The sequence below is a fragment of the Salvia splendens genome, chromosome 3 (genome assembly GCF_004379255.2).
Source record: "Salvia splendens isolate huo1 chromosome 3, SspV2, whole genome shotgun sequence".
NCBI lineage: Eukaryota > Viridiplantae > Streptophyta > Magnoliopsida > Lamiales > Lamiaceae > Salvia > Salvia splendens.
The window spans coordinates 2,901,191-2,923,934 of record NC_056034.1 but is presented as its reverse complement, the minus strand read 5'-3'; the positions used below and the strand labels follow the sequence as shown (position 1 = coordinate 2,923,934).

General features: G+C 37.2%; 2 protein-coding genes and 1 non-coding gene across 3 annotated transcripts; all 3 read left to right on the top strand.

Moving 5' to 3' along the window:
- Nucleotides 1–5,680: 5,680 nt before the first annotated feature.
- LOC121794366 (glutamyl-tRNA reductase-binding protein, chloroplastic-like) lies at nucleotides 5,681–9,670 on the top strand. The gene is made up of 12 exons (XM_042192494.1): nucleotides 5,681–7,020; nucleotides 7,148–7,201; nucleotides 7,294–7,380; nucleotides 7,497–7,595; nucleotides 7,685–7,780; nucleotides 7,898–7,963; nucleotides 8,057–8,147; nucleotides 8,264–8,331; nucleotides 8,434–8,499; nucleotides 8,884–8,934; nucleotides 9,094–9,158; nucleotides 9,399–9,670. The coding sequence occupies exons 1-12, from the start codon at nucleotides 7,003–7,005 to the stop codon at nucleotides 9,454–9,456; spliced, it is 819 nt and encodes a 272-aa protein (XP_042048428.1). The 5' UTR covers nucleotides 5,681–7,002; the 3' UTR covers nucleotides 9,457–9,670.
- A 7,485-nt stretch (nucleotides 9,671–17,155) lies between these two features.
- On the top strand, nucleotides 17,156–17,235 carry LOC121797542. Its single transcript, XR_006049904.1, has one exon. It is a non-coding gene; the product is annotated as a small nucleolar RNA SNORD36 (small nucleolar RNA).
- A 2,960-nt stretch (nucleotides 17,236–20,195) lies between these two features.
- On the top strand, nucleotides 20,196–22,717 carry LOC121797280 (eukaryotic translation initiation factor NCBP-like). The gene is made up of 6 exons (XM_042196039.1): nucleotides 20,196–20,385; nucleotides 21,323–21,418; nucleotides 21,522–21,626; nucleotides 21,717–21,794; nucleotides 22,173–22,292; nucleotides 22,387–22,717. The coding sequence occupies exons 1-6, from the start codon at nucleotides 20,269–20,271 to the stop codon at nucleotides 22,516–22,518; spliced, it is 648 nt and encodes a 215-aa protein (XP_042051973.1). The 5' UTR covers nucleotides 20,196–20,268; the 3' UTR covers nucleotides 22,519–22,717.
- Nucleotides 22,718–22,744: the final 27 nt, after the last annotated feature.

The window sequence follows — 22,744 nt, the reverse complement described above, 5'->3', positions numbered from 1 at the left end:
CCATCTACCAATTGTTGGCTTTGCTAACTTCCTTCTTAATAGCAAGTTTTCTTATTGATGATCTCTCAAGCACATACAAGTTTCTAAACTTATCTTCATCAAGAATTACTTTACCTTTTTTTCTTACTATATCATGATGCTTTGCCTATCATGACAACAAGTTCCCCATTTTCAATTTGCTCATTGGCTATCCTCCATAAGCGACTGGCTGTCCTTGCATGCACTTTGAATTTTTTAGCTGCCTCTTCAAATGAACCATGTGGAGTGCTCCAACACGACATTGCTGTTGAAGGAACTGCACAATAAGGTTCTTCTCTTTGCTGCTCAAACTCAGAGAGGCCCTCGGCCCTTGCTCTTGCTATGCCTCTTGATTCTACTCTTGCTCCATCTCTTGGTCCATCTCCATTATCCTATGATGAGAATTTTCTAAGGGTTTTTCAGCTATAAATATGTTTGCTTTGTTTTTGGTAGGTGGAATTGAAGTGTTTGATAGTAATGGTGGAGTGAATGTATTTATAGGTGTAGCTTAGGTTTTGAATGGTTTTGGATTTTTCCCTCCATGGGATTGTAATGTTTCCCTCCTTATTTTGGAGTTTGAGTTAATTAAAAAGTTGTTGGTTTCCCTCTTTAAATTTGTTTGAGATGTGATGGCCGGTTGTACTCACTTTACATGTGTTAATCAATTTTTTTTAAAGTTTGGCAGCAGGTTTAATAATTTTAGGGAAGAAAGATTAATCAAATTGAAAGATTAAAAACCATAAGTTTTAATTTAATGAATTTGACTTACAATTCAAAAAGAAACATCTTTTAAATCCAAAAAGTCAAAAGGGACCAACTTTCAACCAACTCACTTCATTTATTACACATCCCACCAAATTTTTAAAACCGTGTCATAATTAAATTAACTCCTAAACTGAGACGGAGGGAGTAACTTGGAACAACGGAGTATCAAATTAGATGGCGATCACTTGTGACTTTGTGAGTTTATATAGTGACAACAATACACTATTAGTAGAGATATCCTCTTGTTATTTTAAGTATGCAACCATCGAATCAATTACGTAACCATTCCACTATTGACAAGATGTTTAATTGAAATTTGGTTAATCACACCAACACACAATATCGCACTTATAATCTTTATAATGAACTGAATATGTCATCGAGGAAAGGGTAATATATAAAGGAATTAGAATCTCCCGCACTATATACATTACATGCCGAATAAATGTTTTTTATGAGTTGAATTTAGCATGTGGCTACAGGCGATGGGTAACAAATACTACTAGTATTTTAAAATATGTTCAATAATTATACATATTGATGAAATTAACCCAAATATACTCATTGACTTGATGAAGTTGGGATTCACAACTCTCAAACTGTTTTTTTTGGGTGAATGATACTCAAACTTATTTAATTGAGTGAATTTATTAAAAGCCTAATAAACAATTAAAATGCTGGCCTGCACACAGTGACCGGCAATCAGACATTATCCGCCTAAATATTGCGATAATGAGTGTTACTCTACAGAATCTTTACTAATATGGAATCCAACTCAGAATCTATGGGAATCCAACATTGCAACCATCAAAGATATTTTCCTTAAGTTTTCACTCGAATTCTTTTCTTTTAAATATACAATAGGCACCAACAACCAATTCATTTTCCCCTCTTCACTTAACATTCACGTCTCCAGAGTCCTAAAATTGCACTCCATTCACATCACATCTATCCACGTCTCTATCTATTTTATTAATACACATTTTCAATTGTATATTTATATAAGTATTTAATTTATATTTATATGTGAATAACAAAAAAATATATATTATAATTTAGAAGGTTATAGTTATAATTGAAAAAACACAATTAAAATAAAAATTATCATATAAAAATAAATTTAAAACAGTAAAAAAGGCTAAAACAATTAGGAAAAAATATAATTTTTGAAGAATGACACTATGAACAAGGCGTTCCATCAAACACACATGAAAGTGGTGCATGGACCGTCCCACGCCTTCAGATATCACGAGCGACTGAGTTAGAGTCCTCCAACAGGGGTGCCCTCCGTGTACGCATGTCAGACGTGTGTGATTGCTTGCGTTGTTGATGATCTTACATCTATATTGTATAGTTGTTTACTGTATATAGTTTATGCGTATATAATATTTTACTCCTATATTATCCTATAGTTTAAAAGAAATTTTTATAATCAAGAAAAAAATTTTTTATAGAGAAGATCAATAATGGAGTAGTTAACGTGGTAGATAGAAGAGTTTAGCAAGTTTACTTTTTATTATAGAATTGAGTAAAAGTAGTGGACATGCCTTTTTTAAATATGATTGGTGGAAATTGATACATGCATTGCCTAAGCATATGATGCAATATAAATACCTAAAGTGAAAAGAAAAGAGCTACCCCTACATCATCCTTTCATATTCTCATATTCTTATTATACAAGACTCATCACATTTACACGTATTTTTCATTTTCGTTCTTCTTTATTTTTAAACAGTAGGACAAAAACTGAAAAAGAGCTAGAATATTAATATTCGAAGGGCTTTTTAAAGGGAAAAAAGGCACTGTAATTTCACTTGTTAGCCCTAACAAAAGGTCCAAATATGGATATTTGGGCCGATGAGAATTGTAAATTCTGATTACTTCACAATCTTAGTACAAAAAAACAATTTGTATGATTATTGAGCCAGTTATTTATCTGGAAAATATGATCCTTAAGAATATGAAGCCTGACAAGTTATGTATTTTAAAAAAGATTTAACTTTTTAGGTATTACATAATTATTTTCAAATCAAGCTCAAAATCACATACTACTATGCATTTGTCATAAAATTTTCATTCTTCTATATTTTATAGCTAAAAAATGTTATAGTTAATAATAAATTAATCTATATAAATATAATCCAATATAGTTTAAAATATAAGGCATCATGTACATTTATCTTGATTCTCAAAAATATCTTGCAAGTTTTTAGGATTTTAAATTGATAATATTACAATATAGAAGTATGTTTTTTGGAAAATTGCATAGATTTCCTTATTTTCATGATTTTATTTACGTTTTGTTAGGTAAAAAATCAAACAAATATGTAACTTAGAATAAAGATTATTTTTCCATAGTAGTACTCCCTTCATCCCACTTAAGATAACAGACACACTTTTCTTTTTAGTTGGTTCCAACCAAGATGACACATTTCTATTTTTGGTAACTTTATCTCTCTAATTAACACACTCAACTACTTTTTTCTCTTTCCAATTAAATATTCAACTCTCTTTCTCTCTCCAATTTACCACAATAACCAATAACTCATAAAATCTCGTGCAAATGTTTCATCTTAGTTGGGCGGAGGGAGTAGTTAAATTGAGTTGTTTGACCATAAAAATAATGAATAAATAAAAACACAAATTAAATGATTAGTTAGATTACAAATTAATATACTCCCTCCGTGCGCGAATATGAGTCCAGTTTTTCTATTTTTGTCCATCCGTAAATAGGAGTCTCGGTTCACTTTTACCATAAATGGTAATAGAGTCACTAACTCATTTCACTCATATTTAATTTAAAACTAATATATATAATTGAGACTCATATTCTACTAATTTTTTTCCATCCACCTTCTTAAAATTTTTAAAATTCGTGGCGCTATGGATTGAGGCTCCTAAGAGCGTCCACTATTAGGTGGACGCGGCTATAGCCGCGAGCGGGGCGGAAGCGGGGCGGTAGGCGCGGCTATTATAGTGGAGGGGGTGTCCGCCGCGAGGGTGGACGCGGCTGGTGGGGGGAGGGCGGCGGACGAGGCTTCGCCGCGAGTGGGGCGAGGACGCGGCGGGGTGGCTATAGCCGCGCCTATAGGCGCGGCGCCTATAGTGGCACGAAGATTAGCCGCGGCGGTTGCATGCGAATTTTTTTTTTATTTTTTACACTTCAATTCACCTATAAATACACCCCACTCCATTCATTATTTTCACACCATTCAAACACAACATCTATACAAATTTCTCTCACTACAATTTGGGGTCGGAAATGAACAATTTGTGGAGAGACAACTGGAATACTCTGATTCAACAGGTGCAACACCAGGCCGCCCAGGAGGTAGCGGCCCGTTTGGCGGAGGAGGCGGAGGATCCGATCCCTCGCACCATTACTCAACGGCGGACAATCCCACGAGACCACGTCGGTGCTCACCAACGTTTAATGGATGATTACTTCGTGGATAACCCCCGTTATCCACCCGAGATATTCCGTCGGAGATTCAGGATGTCGCAGTGGCTGTTCAACTATATAGCGACGAATTTGGCGGAGCGTTACCGGTGCTTCACCCTCCGGCGTGATGCGTCAGGCCGGATCGGGCTGTCCACACAACAGAAGTGCACCGCTGCAATCCGACAGCTTGCCTACGCTGGACCAGCGGACATGTTAGATGAATACCTACAGATGGGTGAGACGACTAGCCTCACGGTGCTTAGGCAGTTCTGTAAGGGGGTCCGGGAAATTTTCGGTGGGGAGTTTCTACGGAAGCCCAACCCGGATGAGTGTCAGCGCCTACTTGATATGCACGGGTCAGTGCACGGCTTCCCCGGAATGTTAGGAAGCATCGATTGCATGCATTGGGAGTGGAGGAACTGCCCCGTGGCATGGAAAGGCCAGTTCACTACTGGATTCAAAAGCAAACATCCAACGATGATACTGGAAGCCGTGGCAGACTACGGTCTGAAGATCTGGCATGCGTATTTCGGCGTGGCAGGTTCGAACAACGACATCAATGTTCTTCAGTCGTCGCCTCTCTTCAACGAGGAGTGTCGGGGGGAGGGGCCAGAAATCAGCTTCGTAGCCAACGGTACGCAATATAGTAGGGGCTACTATTTGGCAGATGGAATATATCCGCGGTGGCCCGTATTCGTGAAGACTGTCCGCCAACCGGTAGGACCGAAGAAACAATATTTTGCGCGCAAACAAGAGAGTGCTAGGAAGGACGTTGAGCGGGCTTTTGGTGTCCTCCAATCGCGGTGGGCTATTATACGGTGTCCGGCACGAGTTTGGCACGAAGATGATGTCGCGAATATTATGTTAGCCTGTATCATATTGCATAATATGATAATAGAAGATGAAGGATTTGCGGCAGAGCGATGGGCGCCGGAAGAGGGTGCAAGTACAAGTCAAGGTGTCGCCTCCGCGCCGATCCAGATGGGCGTACCACGGAGCAATGAATATTTGATCCAACGCTTCGCTGATATGCGCAGGACCACATCACATAACACACTGCAGGCCGATTTGATTGAAGAAGTGTGGGCACGTAGGGGAGGTAGTGGCGTTGTGTAAACTTGGTAGTGATTTGTACTAGATTCAATGTAGTGTGTGATTTTAATTTTAATTTAGTGTGTAATTCTAATTTTAATTTTAATTTGTATTTTATTTTTATTTTTATTTTTAATTCGTATAGTCGGCTTCTTCTAATCCACTAAGAGTCCGATAAATTTGTTCTTAATTACTTGAAATATTATAAAATGAAAGTTGATTATAAAATTTGGGGCTATTGGAGGTGTCCACTATAGTGGCGGACACAAAATTTTGGGGCTATGGACAAAAAATTGGGACTATGGACAAAAAACTGAGGCGAGGCTATTGGCCGTGTCCAACCTATAGTGGACACCCTAACGGCGGACGAAAAAATTAGGCATAGAGAGTTGAATGAGGCGCTTCACCCTAGATTTGCCATCCCCATCGAGAAAAAAAAAGCAAAAGTAAAAACATAATCATCCACTAAAAAATCGGATCGAAATGGTGTTCAACAGCCCTGCAATCGTAGCGGTGGCCAAGCTGTCGGCGAATGCGTGCCAATACATAGCGTGCAATCCGGAGCGGCTCAGCGCCGATCAAGTGCTCAACCTCCTCTTCTGCTTCCCCTTTCGCCACCTCCGCCGCTTCGCCTTCTGCATCTGGACCTTCTTCTGCTTCCCCCTTCCCAGCAACCCTTATCTCTCCTCCTCCTCTTCTTCTTCTTCTTCTTCTTCTTCTTCTTCCCAATCCGATCTTGACCCCGATCTACACTCCGATTGAATTCTCCCTCTCCCAATTTCCTCTACACTTTCGTGGCCACCACGATCAATGATCTGCTCAAAAAGGAGAGGGCGAAAACTAGTAGAATAACATAAAAAGGTCATTCGTCCTTTTGTTGTATTTACTGGATCTATATAGGAGGAGACTATGTAAAGTTAGAAATTTTCTTCTTCGAAATATATAATTTGCGTTGATGGATGGATGTTGCTATTGCTAATATTTGAAATTTGACAATAAAGATTGTATTTTGGTCACTCTGGTGTGATAATTGTATAAATTTGGTGTTGGAGATGTGGCGTCTGGCAATAACAATGATACTGATATGAGGAAGTTGTACATTCTGCATCTTTGATAAGGGTTAATTAACACGCACTGGTGTTTATTAGAACCACTGAATTCACATTTTGTAATCCTTGATCAATTTATATGTTACTCAATTTATACTATATTTATACCGTCTGTCACGGCAAGTTGTTAGCACTTAATTGAAAAGGGACTCTCTTGTAAACATCTAGAGTCTTCATCAGCAACCATGTGGAGTGGAGTTCCCTTTTTTTAAGCTCCATAATTCCCATACCTAGATAATGGAGCATGTGTGTATTGGGCCATTTTGTGATGTCGGGTGTAAATGAAATTTGCTGCTTGTAGCTTGTGATTGTCATTGCTTAGGTTCAATCCCACTTTCAAAGATGGTAAAATTGTGTTGCTGAATAACGAGTTGATTGTTTATTCGAAGTGTGTTATTGATTACCAATCAATCAATAGCTGACTGAGCAGGGCATGCTTTTCCAACACATCATCAATACCTTTTAATTAATTTAACTAAGTCAATGTATGGGAAGGAGAGTGTTCTAGATTAATCACTCACCCACCCCTCTCTCCCTCTACCTTCCTCCCTCATCAATCTCATTGGCACCATCGCCATGGCCGACGAGTCCCAGGTAACACTCCCATCTTTTCTTGTTTAATTTTCTTACACCTCTTTCTTTCCATGATCCTCGTTATGAATTGTGGGGTTCATCAGTCATAGTTTGCAACTTTGCATCCCCTTTTACTAATTCTTCCCAGGTTTCGCATCATAACGAAGAAGTCAATCTTTCTCAACTCTTCCATGATCATCAGGTAACGTGTTGAGGCAATAGCTGTATTTCTAGTAGTTGCCAGATGTTGATTTTTTCTCAACATCAAATCGATCTTTTATCATTTTTCCTCAGTTAAAGGCGACTAGGCTTCCCCCTATCGAGGAGGTTAGGACACTCCTTCATCACAGTGTCTGGGGATTTCTCTCCTCCTTGTCTCAGGTACTATAAAATTGATCATATTTACTGTTGCTCTCAGCTTCCAAGGGCGTTATTCCAATACCTCTTCAGTTGTGCGTGTCTAAGTTTGTGTTATTGATTGGCATTATCTTATGCAGGAGCACCATGGTTATCCATTCGGGTCCATGGTTGACTTTGCTTGTGATGCTTACGGATCTCCCATAGTTGCTGTTAGTAACTTAGCAGCTCATACAAAGGTAGAGCACCATTCTCTGTTTTTTTTGTAGTTTGAGAGTCACTTAAAAACTTCTACTTGGAGGAATTTAAACTTTTATTATTGGTTCAGAACCTTGTAGCCAATCCAAAATGCTCATTGCTTGTGGCAAAAGATCCCGATGACAGGTCTGACCTTATTGTTACGATTCAGGGAGATGCTCTCCCAGTAAGATTCATTCCTTTCACTACAATTTTCTTTATTTGGCCGAATACATCAAACTATAGCTTGGCAATCAATCCCTTAAGCCAGTTCGGGCTGACACCCTCCATTTAAATCGCATAGGTTGATAACAGCAATATGGAAGCTATTCGGACTGCATACATGACTAATCATCCAGATGCATTCTGGGTAACTTTTAGCTCAGTTATCTCTTGTATTTCTCGTGCCCTATGTGACAGGAATATTTTGTCACGTGTACTGAGATAACTAACTACTTTGAAGGTGGACTTCAGCGACTTCCAGTTCTTGCGCATTGAACCTAAAGTTGTACAATATGTCGCAGGTGTCGCTACAGTTTCACAAGCATATGGAGGTTTGTATTCCTTTACGACGTAATGTTTATGATGGAAAGATCCATTCAGTCTCTTCATTTCGTGATGATTGCAAAATGATTTTTTTTATTTCCTTTGTCTCTTCCCATGATTTCAGAATTCAGCAATGAGGAGTTTAGAACTGCAAAAGTGGATCCTATATATCAATTTTCTAAGCCTATAACAGTATGGCCTACTGCATATCAGTAATTCGCTATTTATAGATAGATATATACTTTTCTTGGTGGTTATCACCTCTAAACTATGTTAATCTTGTTTTGCTTCCAGTCTCACATGAATAAGGATCATGCAGATGACACAAAGCTGATTGTGCAGCACTCTACGTCCATACCGGTATTTGTTGTTCGTTTTTGTATTTGAGTATCATGCTCCATTCTGACATGAGGAATGTTGGCTGTTCTAACGTGTTCACAGAGTAGACATAAATTATTTTTGTAAGTAGTGAGAACAAAAAAGAGAATGCAAGCTTGCTTTTAACGCACATGTGAAAAATGTTTCAGTAGTTGCAAGCAAGAAAGAGAATTAAAATGTGCTTTTGTAATTCCTTTTTACTTCATAGCTTATATAGATTATCCACGAGCATGTTGTAATCTCCATGTTTGTTATTCTCGTATGATTTGCATACATACTTATTCAATCAAAGGGAGTTTCCATCTCTTTTACAATAAGCTGACAATCAAACTTGCATTCAAGAATTCTGAAATTACTTTTTTTCAGGTGGAATTTGCAACCATGTTGGACGTAGACAGTCTTGGTTTCACTGTGAAGGTTGAATCAACATCTGAATTCTCATGTTTCTTGTATCTTTCACTTCCATGAAGCTTGGCTTGTCTACTTTATATGTCTTTAGTTTCATGCTAGTTTTTTCAAGGTGTTTGGCTTTGTAACCTAGTATAATTTCTTCTCCTCTGCCCATTTTCTCTTTAGGCTGGCTATGAAGGCAAAACATTCAAGCTTCGAATCCCTTTTACTAGGCGTGCAACAGAGAGAGAGTGAGTAATTCTGCTATTATTTACTTGCATTGGTCTAAATAAGCTAGAGAATTATCTCATGAATTCATCCATATATAGGATTTTCAGTTAGACCTTTAGGCATTGAAAGTAGGTTTTGGTGTTACATATGCTTCCACAATTTTTAAGAGAGAGGGGGTGGCTTAGTGCATCTTCTGCAAAATAATATTTTAGCAAGTGTTATTGTTCACCTCTCTGATTCTTTGTAATGACATTTTGTAGGGACGTGAAGACTCTTATTATAGAAATGGTGCAAGCATCCAAACAACAGATCAATTGAGACAAACCTCTAGTAATATTGATTTTATTAGTCCTATTTTGTGAACTTTATTAGTATGTTGTAAAGAATGAGAGTTTTTGCTCTCTTTAACTTCATCATTTCTCATCTGGTCAGGGATTTGGTTGACATTTCGGCTTATAAGTTGATCATCTTGTCTTATGTCTTTACCATTAAACTCGGAGTTGAATTTAACACTGGAAATTCAGTTGGAGGAGGCCTAAGAATAACTCATTCAATCTTGTTACATTCTTCCAACTTTAAGCCTAATCCTCATTTGCAAGTTTAGTTTGATTCCAAAACTCAACCGGATTTGATGCATTTAATTGTGTTAGCATTAAAGCATCACGACTGGACTGAGTGGATTGGTGGTTCAGTCAGGTCCTGCATCATTGGCGGAGAGGGCAGGCGTCCAGGTCGGGATTGGCACAGCGGTGCGAAACCGCAGTCCGGCGGTGTGGGTTGACAGGGTGCAAGTGGCAGTTTTGAACCACTTATTCCCACTATAAAAATAGATGTCATTTTATTATATGTAGTATTTGGCTTTCGAGAAAATATTGCACATGCTTTAGTTTTTCAAAGTAAAAATCCACATTTTAGTGTTGTTTTGCGAGTTCTTCTCCACATCTTTTCTTCTTCTCTTTTAATTTACTTTCACTTTGTTAGCATTTGTCCACACAAGGATCAAAGTAAGGGCACAGTGGGGCGGATGATAGTTCGGCCGATGCATCGGGCGGCCTATCGTCTGCCACTGTAGGTATGCGGACATGCGGACGATGGCACATCCATCGTCCGTGCCCTATGCTTTGTCCGCGGACGATACGCGTTCGACCACACATCGTCCGCCCCACTGTGGGCGAGGCAGGCGATACCGCGGACGATGCTGAGCATTTTCCTTTTTTTTTAATTCTTCAAAATTTATATATATATATACACCACAACCTCCTTTCATTCTCACTCTTCCATTCTCTATTTACACTATAAAGTGAATCTCGGTGATTACTCAAGTCCGAATAGTCCGATGTTTGGTGGTGGTGCACAGTGGTCGGGTACAGACCCTGATGAAGATCGGCCCTTCGACTCCAACACCCAGTATGATCCCGATTTCAGTACGGATTCGTACGGGCTGTCAGACATGGAGCCGTCTCCCACCCGCGCCCCCGCCCCACCCCCACCCCGCCGCGCCTCTGGCTCCGCCACCAAAAAGAAGCGGAACAGGAAAGGGCCCAGAAGTTGCCGTTTCCGGAGAAGAATGCAGAGTTCGCCCTAGGGAGGACGAACTACAACCCGGATGAAACCATCGTCTTAGCGAGGTGTTGGATTGATATTTCAGAGGACCCGGTGTTTGCCAACAACCAAAATCAAATAGCGTACTGGGAGCGCATCGCTGAGCGCTACAACGACGCCAAGCAGCCGACCGCCTACAAGCGCCATAGGGAGCAGCTCCGCAAGCACTGGGATTAGGTGAAGAAGCATGTCAATTTGTTCTCGGCGGAGTACGAGAAGTGCTTGAGGGAGCAGGGCAGTGGCTCCTCTTGAAGGACAAGCAGAAGTTCCACGGAGGGACTCTGCCCCTATCGGCTGTGGCGAAGAGGACGAAGAACACCGCTGCCGGTGATTATACGAGCAGCGAAAGCGGTGTACATCCGATGGACCTCAACCAGCCGATGTGTGAGGATGAGAGTTCCGGCACACCGATGTCCTCCCGGCATCCCATTGGCAGCAAGGCTGCCAAGAACAAGGGTAAGGCAAAGGCGACATCCTCACAGGCCTCGACCCCGACTTCGGCTGCGGGACATGCCTACGTGGAGTTGGAGGCGGCCGCCAACCGGAGGACGTTGTTGGACACGCACCACGCCCTCAAGTAGTGCGATGACTTGGCCGAAGCCGAATACCTCAAGTGGATGATCATTGATCTGCGCCGCAAGTTGGGAATGATGTAGAGTAGTGAACTTTTTTTTATTTCTAACTCTTGTAACCTTTTTTTATGTAATGTAGGATTTACCTTTTTTTAATTAATCGTGGTGCTTTTTTTATTATTTTGCATTGACATATTTGAAAACATAAAATTAATTAACAAAACAGTGAAACCTATAGGGCGGACTTTAGGGCGTCCCACTGCAGGTGGAAGGGTAGGAGGATAGAATGTTGATGTGGCGGAGCATAGGGCGCCCTATAGGGCGTACTTTAGGGTGCCCCATTGTGGACGCTCTAATATACGTATTCGAGAATAAGTTTGAAGATCGAAGGTTGAATAAAAGGAACCGACTCAAATTGAATGTGCAAGCCTTCAGCGCATCTACAAAGATACCTACATGACTAGTTTCTGATCTCTTTTATGGCTTGTTAATTGTGCATCTAGTGAATGGAGTTAATTTTTTTTATTTAATTCTAAATCAATTATCTCTACAATATTATAGAACAATTTTAATGTTGGCGTGTTTCTCATCAACATTTCCCTTCATACACTACGAGCAGGGGCAAAGAGTCCATCGATCTAAATGCCCCGAAGAAAGAAAATAAGGATATGACGACTTCGACTCCGACTCTCCGAACACTGATTGAGTATGCTGATTAGTAATTTATAAATTTAAGTATGATATAATAAAATTTTATTTACTGTAATTTTAGGAATTCTGATTGAATAAGTTTAATATTATAGCTATTATTTTTATTTTAAAATTAACAAAAAAAATGATATGATTTGGCGTATAAAATAGGGTATTAATTGTAGATGTTATGGTATGATTGAGATTTGAGTGAAATGGATTTGAATATGGAATGCATAGCATCTCCAATAGCGGACGTCCGGTCGGACATCAGCGACGGGCAACCGGGACGTCCGCCATTGTAACGAAGCAACTCGGATACAGACGTCCCGTAAGGACGTCGGATGTCCTCGGAAGTCTGGGCGACGGGGGGCGGACGTCCGGTATTTTTTTTTTTTTTAAACTCTATATGTACGGCATGCTTATTTTGGAGTCGCCGGGTCGAACAACGACATCAACGTTCTCCAGTCGTCGCCCATGTTCAACGCTCTATATATACGGCATACTTATTTGTGAATTTGTGATTTTTTTTATTGCGGGAAATCCTAGTGGGAAGGGCAATGGGAATGGCGGATTGTGCAGGGGAAGTCCTAGTGACGTGACAGTGGGATGGGAAGTCCTAGTGAAGTGGTAGGAGATGTTTTTGGGAAGTCCTAGTGGATGTCCGAGTGGGACATCCATGCAGGAGATACTCTTAGACCAATGTGCTGGATTACTTCAAATGAAATTCTTGTCACTAGCAACCTTTAAACTTTAGACTGAATGAATAACCCATATTAGAATAAATGTTCTCGCAATTGTTAATCAAGGAAAATAATAATATTCAGCTAGAAAAATATCTGAATGAAATGTCGAGTATAGTCTAGAATAAGTGAGAAAATGACCGCAGAACATGGAAAATACGGGGGTAAAACAGGCAAAGGAAAAATGTGTGTGTTGCAGGTGCTCCACTAATGGTGACAGCTGTATAGCACCAAGACGGGCAGCCCGGGTATTTTTAAAATTTTAAACAGAGAAAGATGGCTGCCCCCCACGTTATGTTGCCGTTTGGCCAACGGTCCCCTCTGCCCGCCTCAAATATAAAACACTCCCTCCACCTCTCTTTCACTCAAAGTTTGAAACGAACAGCTTCTCTAATAAAGATGATGAAGAAGATGATGTTGGTGGCCGCCGCCGTGGCATTGATTGGAGTGTCGAGCGTGGCAGCGCAGGAGGCCCCGGCCCCGAGCCCTGCATCCGACGCCGCTGCTTTCTTACCAGCTGCCTTGGCTTCCGTGGGCGCTCTCGCACTCCAACTGTTTGTCTAAATGCCCATTTTGTTCTGCATTCATGGATTGATTGGGTTTATATATTACTTAATTTGTATAGAGTTGTTTCCGACTCTTTGATTTCTCTTTATACAGGAGCCGCTGCTTGAGGCTTCTTTTACTCTTTTCCATTTTCTTTCATCTCACATATTGTACGGAATATCTGTTTCGATTCAATTTATATTAATCCATTGTTTTTTATATTCAATTTTCGTCATTTGTATATGGATTGAAATGACTGCTAAATATGAACAAGATTGGGAAACTAAAGATCAGCAGCAATTCTGGCAATGCTAAACTTGAATACCAATTCTGGCATTTAATTAGTTAATGGAGGAGGATTGAGACAAAAACAAAAAAAACCAGAAGTGCGAGGAGAATGAGGTTGCAGCTGGATCATCGGCACATGGGCTCATGGTCCACCCAGCCGACAAAGATTTTCCACCACTCCACAAATACATAACTAAAAAGATGAAAGTTTCATTTTCTTCTATTTTGTCAGCTTTTAATACATACTACAAAAACTGTTGTAATTTATTCTAATAATTTGATAGAAATTTCAAATGATGAAAACAGGTTGATAAATTGCAACAACAAAGTTTGCAAAATTAAATACATACTACAAAAAGTAACATTATTTTGTCAGCTTTTAATACATACTACAAAAACTGTTGTAATTTATTCTAATAATTTGATAGAAATTTCAAATGATGAAAACAGGTTGATAAATTGCAACAACAAAGTTTGCAAAATTAAATACGTACTTACAAAAGAATAAGATGTGAAAGTAGTACAATTATCGTCAATTTGAATTATTCTTTCATTCTGACAGAAAAAAGTAAGATTATTACTCCTATTACATAAAGAGAAGCACGCTTTGAATTATTGTCAACTTTGAGATGAAACTAATAATCTTATAAATGTGATCAATGCCTTATTATATAGATAGATGATTACTATAAAATTGATAGGATAGAGTACAACCTTTCAAAATGTGCAAATAGTACAATTATCGTCAATATGAATTATTCTTTCATTCTTGTATGGAAAGAAGAACGCTTTGAATTATCCTTATCTTTTGAGATGAAACAAACAATCTTATAAATAATCTTAGACTTAGAGCATCTATAGTGCTAGTTTCAAAATTCAGCCACAAACTCCTTTTTCAACTCCCACGTCAATTTTTTCAAATTTCAGCTCCAAAAGCCACAATGTAGTCGGTCCCAACTTCAGCACAACTTTTCAGCATTTAAATAATTAAATTATAATTACATTAATTATTAAATGAGAAATTAATACTAACTGGAAAAACATTAATTCCAAAGGCAAAAAATACAAATAATAAATACCGAACATTATAAAAAAAACAAAAAAATATTGAAATGTTCGTGAGCGCAAGCTACTCCCGAGCTCGGTCCATCTTCTTCTTCTCCCCAATTAGTTGCCACAGGTCCTTAATCCTCAATAATCATGTTATGCAGTATAATACATGTATGCATGATATCGGCAATACATAACTGGTTCCACCCCGACCTTTGATAGTTTATTTTTGTCATTTATGAAAATCTTAAAAATTATTTATAACACACCTAATTATGCAAATAATAATCTATACTTATAATAATTATGAAACCAAAAAAATATAGGATACCTAGGAAGAAATATCTAGTCATTTCTCCCTAAAAATCGTTTATTTTTATCGTTCCCTATGATCTAAAAAAATACTCCCTCCGTCCGCAGATAGGAGTCCCGTTTTTCCATTTTAGTCCGTCCTCGAATAGGAGTCCCGGTTCACTTTTACTATAAATGGTAATAGGGTCCCACCTTCCACTAACTCATTTCAATCACATTTCATTTAAAACTAATATGTACAAGTGAGACATCTATTCCACTAACTTTTTTCCACTCACTTTTCTTAACATTTCTTAAAACCTGTGTCGCTAAGAAATAAGACTCCTAATTGTGGACGGAGAGAGTAGTCCATATCAATTATTGTAAACTTTTTTCATAACTAAACACCACTAATAATATAAGTCTCACTACCACTAACACTAACACTACTAGTTGATTCAAAACCAGAAAGTTTTAAGACAAATTGACTCGTTGAATTAACTTTCAACCTGAATATCCCCTAATTGAATAGTCCGACAATCTAATTACAGATGCTGATTTCTTTTATACATGTGTTTCAATTGTAAGATCAATGCAATTGATTTGTTAGGCTTTATTTTGCTTCAAGTCGTATGTAGGAATAGTATGTAAATTTTTTTCTATAGTTTATTTTGCTTCAAGTCGTATGTAGTATGTGATTTAGTTCTATTCCATTTCCAAAATGAACGACTTTAAAGTTTAAACATGTTTTTAGGGAGAGTATAAGGATAAAATAGTTGTTAATGATTTTATCTTTTTTTTTATAAATGAATTTAAACCACCACTAATAACTAGAATCCTAGATCTTTGGCCTAAGCCATTAGTTTTTACCGTTAGACCAACTCACACATACAAATACTATTTTTTTATATGTAAATGAAATTAAATTTAAAAGGCCACGCCCACACCTGAGACGTTTGGCCTCAGATATTAAGCTCTTAACCGTTTGGCCAACTAAGACACACATGCTATTAATGATTTTCTAAATAATGGTTTCGATGAGTAAAAAACTAAAAAGTGCTATGAACTATATTTAAAAGGGATATTGACACCTAATATCATGGAACTTCCAAATAGATGGGTTTTTCCACGAACTTTGAAATTGGTATATAATATCACGAACTTTACCATGAGTTTATTATTTACCACCAGAAAAAAAAATTGGCTATAGTAATAGATTGAAGAACAAATTTGGAGAGTGTGCTTCAAGAAAAACTATTCTTAAATATTGTAAATCTTGAAACTCTCGAAGTTGTTGTCGAGAATTTATGAAAAAAAATCTGTATCATGATATTATTTGTCAGAATTTTTTTATTGGTGGGAAATAACAAAATCGGAGTAAAGTTCGTGATATTGTTTGTTAATTTTAAAGTTCATGGGAAAAATCCAATTTTTTAAAAGTCACATGATATTAGGTGCCAGTATTTCTATTTAAAAAGATCCAAAAGTAAATATTGATAGTATTTGAAAATAAATCTGGGCCCAACATTAAACATATTTTTGCACGGCCCACTTCGAGATAAAGAAATATGAAAACCTAGATGGCTTGATCTGCTGCTGTAAACATTTACTCTCCATTTCTCCAAAGCTACACTTTCGATTTTCTTTTCCCGTTTATAAATTTTGTGATTGTTTTGTGCCTCTTTGAGTTGCCTAATGAGGAGCTGCGATTAATCGTATTGACTCGTCTCAGTTTTGGCTTAGTTAGGAGGCCAACACTAAAATTTAGGCCTTTTTCTGACAGGCTACTGTGTCTTAAAAAAAAATCCTTTCAGATCTTCTATCTTCCACTTGTAAATTAGTGCTAGATGAAGTAGGAATCATTTTTCTTTTACGTATTTTGGAAAATTTGATGCACTGCCTGTTGAATAATCTATTGGTGGTGCGTGAAATGCTCAAATTAGTTACCAAATTATGTTCAGACGGAGGCGCATAATGAGTTGAAACAGTGATTGAGTGCTGGAACACCAAACCTTTTGTCTTGTTCCTTACTTATTCTGCTTCATACAATCACTATTTGATTTCGATGTTGAATAGTTATTGTTTAGTAGTATTACCATTTGTTTTCAACTCTTGTGTCAAATGGAGACAAATTCTTTACTGGTGCCGATTGTTTATGAAGAATCGTATCGATTTAGGGTTGTTTGATTCTTTTCTTTGGCCTACTGTTGTATATGTACGCATTTTGATTTTTCTGGGCAGATGATGAGTTATTTGTATTTTGTGCTTATCAAACCGTGAAGCTACAAAATCGAGCTTTTTAAAACTGATGCCCTGTCACATTTTTATTTCAAGTTTTCAGGTACAAATTATATCTATTTAAGTACTAGTACTACTATTAAGTTTTATGCAAAGCATATGAGCAAAATTTTGCATTAAATTGATTAACGTTAAACATAACATTTATTTTTGTTTGTAACTCATATTAGAGCGTCCGCAGCTAAGATCCCTCTTGCCAAGCTGCACCACGATGCATCGCGTTTGTGAACGATAATATCACCGTTTTTCTTGTTCCTTTTTTGAATTTATCCATTCCTAATTAAGGGGTGGTCCAGACCCGAGAGATTAATTATAAACTCAATCATCCACTTTATTAATATTTAATTAATTTCTCCTAGCCATCCTTCCATATCATCATTATTCATCCAATTCGACCACAATTTCTTTTATAATTTATCAATAACCACCAAATTACACTATTATATATTTATTTTTTATTAATATTATTACATGAAAGATTTATTATTGCTCAATAAAATTTATAAAAAAGCACAATAAATAACAAACCAAAAATTATAAAAACAAACAAAATAAAAAATATAAATTACAATAATTGAAATATGAATTTAAAAATACATAATTGGTACTTAAAACATAAGATGGAAATCAGACATTTAGTTGCGATTGCCGAATTTTATCCATATATGCTCAACCAAATCGTTTAGCAGAGCTCTGTGAGCTTCTCTATTAAGAAGTTGGGCTTTTATTGTTCTTTAGGAAGCTAGACTTGTAATCCTATTCGCAGAGTATACGAAATCATTATTTCTGTCTTCATCTTCATTTTCACGACAATTCTATCCAAGTCGATCTTGAATAAATTCTGTTGTATAACAATAGTTCAAATACATGCTTCTTTCATCTTCCACTATCATATTGTCTAAGATTATGCAAGCAATTATTATTTTTCCCATAATATCACGATTCCAAATAAGACATGGACATTTGATAAAACAAAACGAGCTTGCAAAACACTAAAAGCTCGCTCAATATTTTTTCGCGCGGGCACTTGATGTTGAGCAAACAATTTGTGCTTCATCATTTGTGGACTTGGAATAGATTTGACAAATGCCAACCATTTATGATATATCCCATCAGTGATATAATGCCCCATATTTTTTTCGTGGTCATTTACTGTGTAATTGACCTTCGGTGCTCGATCTTCCAAAATATTATCAAAAATAGGAGATTGATCAAGTACATTAATATCATTTCTCGAACTTGTAGTTCCAAAAAAAGCATGTCAGATCCACAAATCTTAAGATGCTACTCCCTCCGTTCCTTCATAGTTGAGTCATTTTTTCATTTCGGAAAGTTCCCACATAGTTGAGTCATTTCCATATATAGTACTCTCCCATCCCGGCTTAGATGACACATTTCTTAGCTGGCATGAGATTTTAGGAGTTATTGGTTAATGTATTTAATTGGAGAGAGAAAATGTGAGTGTAAGTATTAAAATAGAAAGAGAAAGAAAGATGAATATTTAAATATGAGTGAGAAAAAGTGGTTAGATGTATTAATTGAAAAGAGAAAGTTACCAAGAAAGGAAATGTGTCATCTTAGTAGGGACAAACTAAAAAGGAAAACGTATCATCTTAAGTGAGATAGAGGGAGTAACTTTTTTCTCTTTCTTACTTTATTCTCTCTACTTTATTCACTTTTTACTTTATTCTCTCAATCTCTTTCTCTTTCTTACTTTTTTTATCTATTTATTTAACACACTCAACATTCATTTCCTAAACTCCGTGCCGAAAAGTTTCGGCCCAACTATGATGAAACGGAGGGAGTACTACTTCCAAGATGATTGTCAGATTCTTGCTTCTTCCAGCATATTGTCCAGCCCATGAAGTGGGACAATTCTTCCATTCCTGGTGGGCTTTCGCAAGTACTCGTCACTGAAGTTATAAATTACACCTTCAACGAACTTGATGAGAGATTTGCAAACAAGTTGTGCGCTCATTCTCAAATATTCGTCGTGCAAGTCTATTGTTGTCCCGTAGGCCAATACCCTTATTGCTGATGTACATTTCTAAATTTTAGGAAGGATAGAAATTTGGGGATTGGAGAATATATTATTCTCATCATCCTCCACAGTTAGCAACAAAGTAAACTAAAAAAATATGAAATTGTATCAAAGAAGAAGGATTATAGGAAGAGAAAAGATGAGATTTTTTTGTATGCAAAACTATAGCAAATGTTGTCTCAATTTCTTTGTATCGGGTATTGAGTATCTGATACCCGTTATCCATTTTGACAACTCTACTCCAAACTATAATATTATAAATGAAATGCATAAAATTTGCGCTAATCACGATTTAGACAAATCTCCTAAATCTTTTTCAGATACTCCATTATTTTTATCTTATTAAAAAGTGTCTCCATTATTTTTATCTTATTAAAAAAGTGTTTCATTTATGGTCACCATTTTTCAAACACACCCTCGCACGTGTATATATACAAGCATACTTAGAAAGAGAGAGAGAAAAGGAGGGGAGAGCTTACTCGTATGATTATGTGAATTAGAAATTAAAGTAAAATGAAAAATCGAGCAGAAAATTTGGTTGCATATGAATCTAGCATAGAGATTAGGCAAGCTACAGATAGAAGATGAGATGATGAGAAGATGATTTTAGGGTAAACGTATTTCCAAATAAATAGGGAATCAAATTAAGTCAGGGTAATTAAATAATTAAACTAAATTATGATAGTCTAGTATATCATATAAATTATTGTTATATTTCGATTAATTTTAGAAGCAATAAAGAAAAAAAAATGGGCCTATTCCATTTTTCAAAAATTTAGATAATAGTATGACTTTCATTTGGGTACTCACTTATATGGTGGTATGGTTTCAGCCCATCTAAATGGGTCAACAAATAAGCCCACAACAAATAAGCCCAAATATCAGATATTAAGCATACAGATAAAGTTGCGACAGATACACACACCTTTCTTGTTTCATCATTCAACGACTGTAAATAAGAACCATTTCCGACTTAGGTTTTTCAGAGAGAGAAAATTAGGGATTAAAAATGGAATCGGTATCGGTGAAACACGAAAACGACGCCAACAATAACAACCAGACATCCTCCGACGAAGATAGAGAACGCCTTGTCCTCGATCTCAAGGCCGGTCTGCATCCCCTCAGAGTTCGTTTCCCCCCTTTTTTCTCAGTTTTACTTCAACTTTATTTTCTTACTGCAATATTCCGCTTTTCCTGTTATGCTATTCAAGCATTAATCTTTCTCGTGGCAAGCGCTTGTTTTCTAATCAATAAATTCACCATCGAATTGAAACAACCCTCGGTTGATGTTCTTTGCCCTCTTACTTTATTTTCACTTATTTCATTTTAGTTTTTGGTCTATTGTGTTCATGGACCATTTCCCCTAAATCAACCGGGGATGCCTTGCACAATCAATTCCGAACGTTATTTCGATTTGATTAAATGCGCCAATGCTTTATTTTGATTTGCACCCTTTGGGGTGACAATGCTAAAAGATCAAATCGACAAAACAAGATTGATTCGGTTACTTATACATTTTGACATATAGTCATGTTTGAAAGTTCAGTTTGAAAATCATGACATAGGTAGTGAGCAGTGGTACAGTGATGAAATATTATATCTACATAGTCATGTCTCATTTCATTCGATTCTAAATGAGGGTGGATTAGATTAGTGTCTTCTTCACTGTTATATAATTCTCCAATTTTAAAACCCTTTCATCTTCCTATAGTGTGGTTTTAGTTTGCAAACTTCTTCTAGGCTGTATGGGACGAAGGATTCTGAATAAATACAGTTAAAATTAGACGGGTTTTAAAATCCACCTCAATAATTTAAGATTTGGTTTCCATGGGAATGATGGATTTTAAATTATAATCAATTTAGATTACCACCAGTGGATTTATTAGTATAGACCATTCCAGAATCCGTTCGATCGAAGCATGGTTATATGTTTTTCATTGACACATTATTCCTTGATACTGGAGCTAGTTAGATGGAAGCTGTGTAATGATTAAACTATTGCTAATGTATTGCTACGAATCCACTCTCCTGGTTCTGATCTATGCAAAATATATCATCTTCAGAACAAATTTGTATTTTGGTACACTCGTCGAACTCCTGGAGTCAGAACTCAAACATCATACGAGGATAATATTAAGAAGATAGTGGATTTCAGTACGGTAAGTTCTTCTTTTGCTGCATGAATGATTTTTGGAGGCAGTGAAGTGTTGGGCTTCACCTCAACTAAAGTTTGTATTCTCGAATCCATCATGACTGGTTTAGGTTGAAGCCTTTTGGGTATGCTACTGTCACCTAGCCCGCCCTTCAACTTTGCCAAGCCCTACAGATTTGCATCTATTCAAGGACGGTATCCGTCCACTATGGGAGGTACATAGGGTTGTTCCAGTAGCTTTTTAATTTTTGCTGCTTTTATTGTCATGGATTGTAATCTCGCAAGTTTATATTTTTTTTAATCAGGATTTTGCTAACCGCAATGGTGGGAAATGGATTATCCGACTTAAAAAGGCTGTGTCAGGCCGTTTCTGGGAGGACTTGGTATGGAAACTAACTACCCAATAAAAAGGATCCTCTTTTTCCTGCTGGAGTAAATATCTTAATCTTAACTCCCACCTATAGCAGTCCACACACCCAAGGTGTAATTTAAAACAACTTGCAGAGCTGTCATTTGAGCAACCTCTCTGGTGTCCCTGTCTATGTTCAGTTGGCTTTGATAATAAAGTACTTTCTGATCAGATATCATCTATCGGAGCTTAGTAGTATATTAGTATGGTCTTGCGTGTACTAGGTGGATTGTTTTTTTATATGTATGTGTTGGTGCATGTATCTTATTTAATTATTAAGCTATTTATAATATGCACTCATTTTTAATCTGAAAAGCTACCTACTAATTGTTGCATAGCTATTGACCTCCAGGTTCTAGCATTGGTAGGAGATCAACTTGATTATGGCGATAATATTTGTGGTGCAGTACTGAGTATCCGTTTTAATGAGGATATATTGAGCGTTTGGAACCGCAATGCATCTGATCATCAGGTTGGGTGCTTTTCTTGTAATACAAACGTATTCTTATAATCCTCGTCTTTCCTTGTATGATGAACATGTTTTCTTTTTTTTTTGGTACGACCAGGCTGTGATGGCTCTGAGGGACTCGATCAAGCGGCATCTAAAGCTTCCCCACAGCTACGTGATGGAATACAAGCCCCACGATGCTTCACTACGTGACAACTCCTCATATCGAAACACATGGTTGAGAGGATAGGAATTGCCCCACTCATACTGGAAGAATGCTTCTGCTTGAGAATCTGGCTCCTCCTAAACTAAGAGAGAGGTGATAGGGTTTCAATGTTGATGTTCAACTAATCCACATGATTTGGATTTTCATGTATAAGTCAAATATTTTGTTTTAAACATACACACTTCCTTAACGTCCCATTGAGAGAAACGTTTCCAACAACCTAGATCCGTTGTCTGATTATTTATTGGCT

Excerpts from the sequence above, each read along its gene's own strand:
- LOC121794366 (XM_042192494.1), top strand. Across the intron at positions 8,332-8,433 it reads AATTTTCTAAGCCTATAACA|TCTCACATGAATAAGGATCA; the intron begins GTATGGCCTACT and ends TTTTGCTTCCAG. Across the intron at positions 8,935-9,093 it reads GTCTTGGTTTCACTGTGAAG|GCTGGCTATGAAGGCAAAAC; the intron begins GTTGAATCAACA and ends TTTTCTCTTTAG.
- LOC121797280 (XM_042196039.1), top strand. The coding sequence starts at position 20,269 with ATGGAATCGGTATCGGTGAAACACGAAAACGACGCCAACAATAACAAC. Across the intron at positions 21,419-21,521 it reads AGATAGTGGATTTCAGTACG|GTTGAAGCCTTTTGGGTATG; the intron begins GTAAGTTCTTCT and ends TGACTGGTTTAG. Across the intron at positions 21,627-21,716 it reads GTATCCGTCCACTATGGGAG|GATTTTGCTAACCGCAATGG; the intron begins GTACATAGGGTT and ends TTTTTTAATCAG.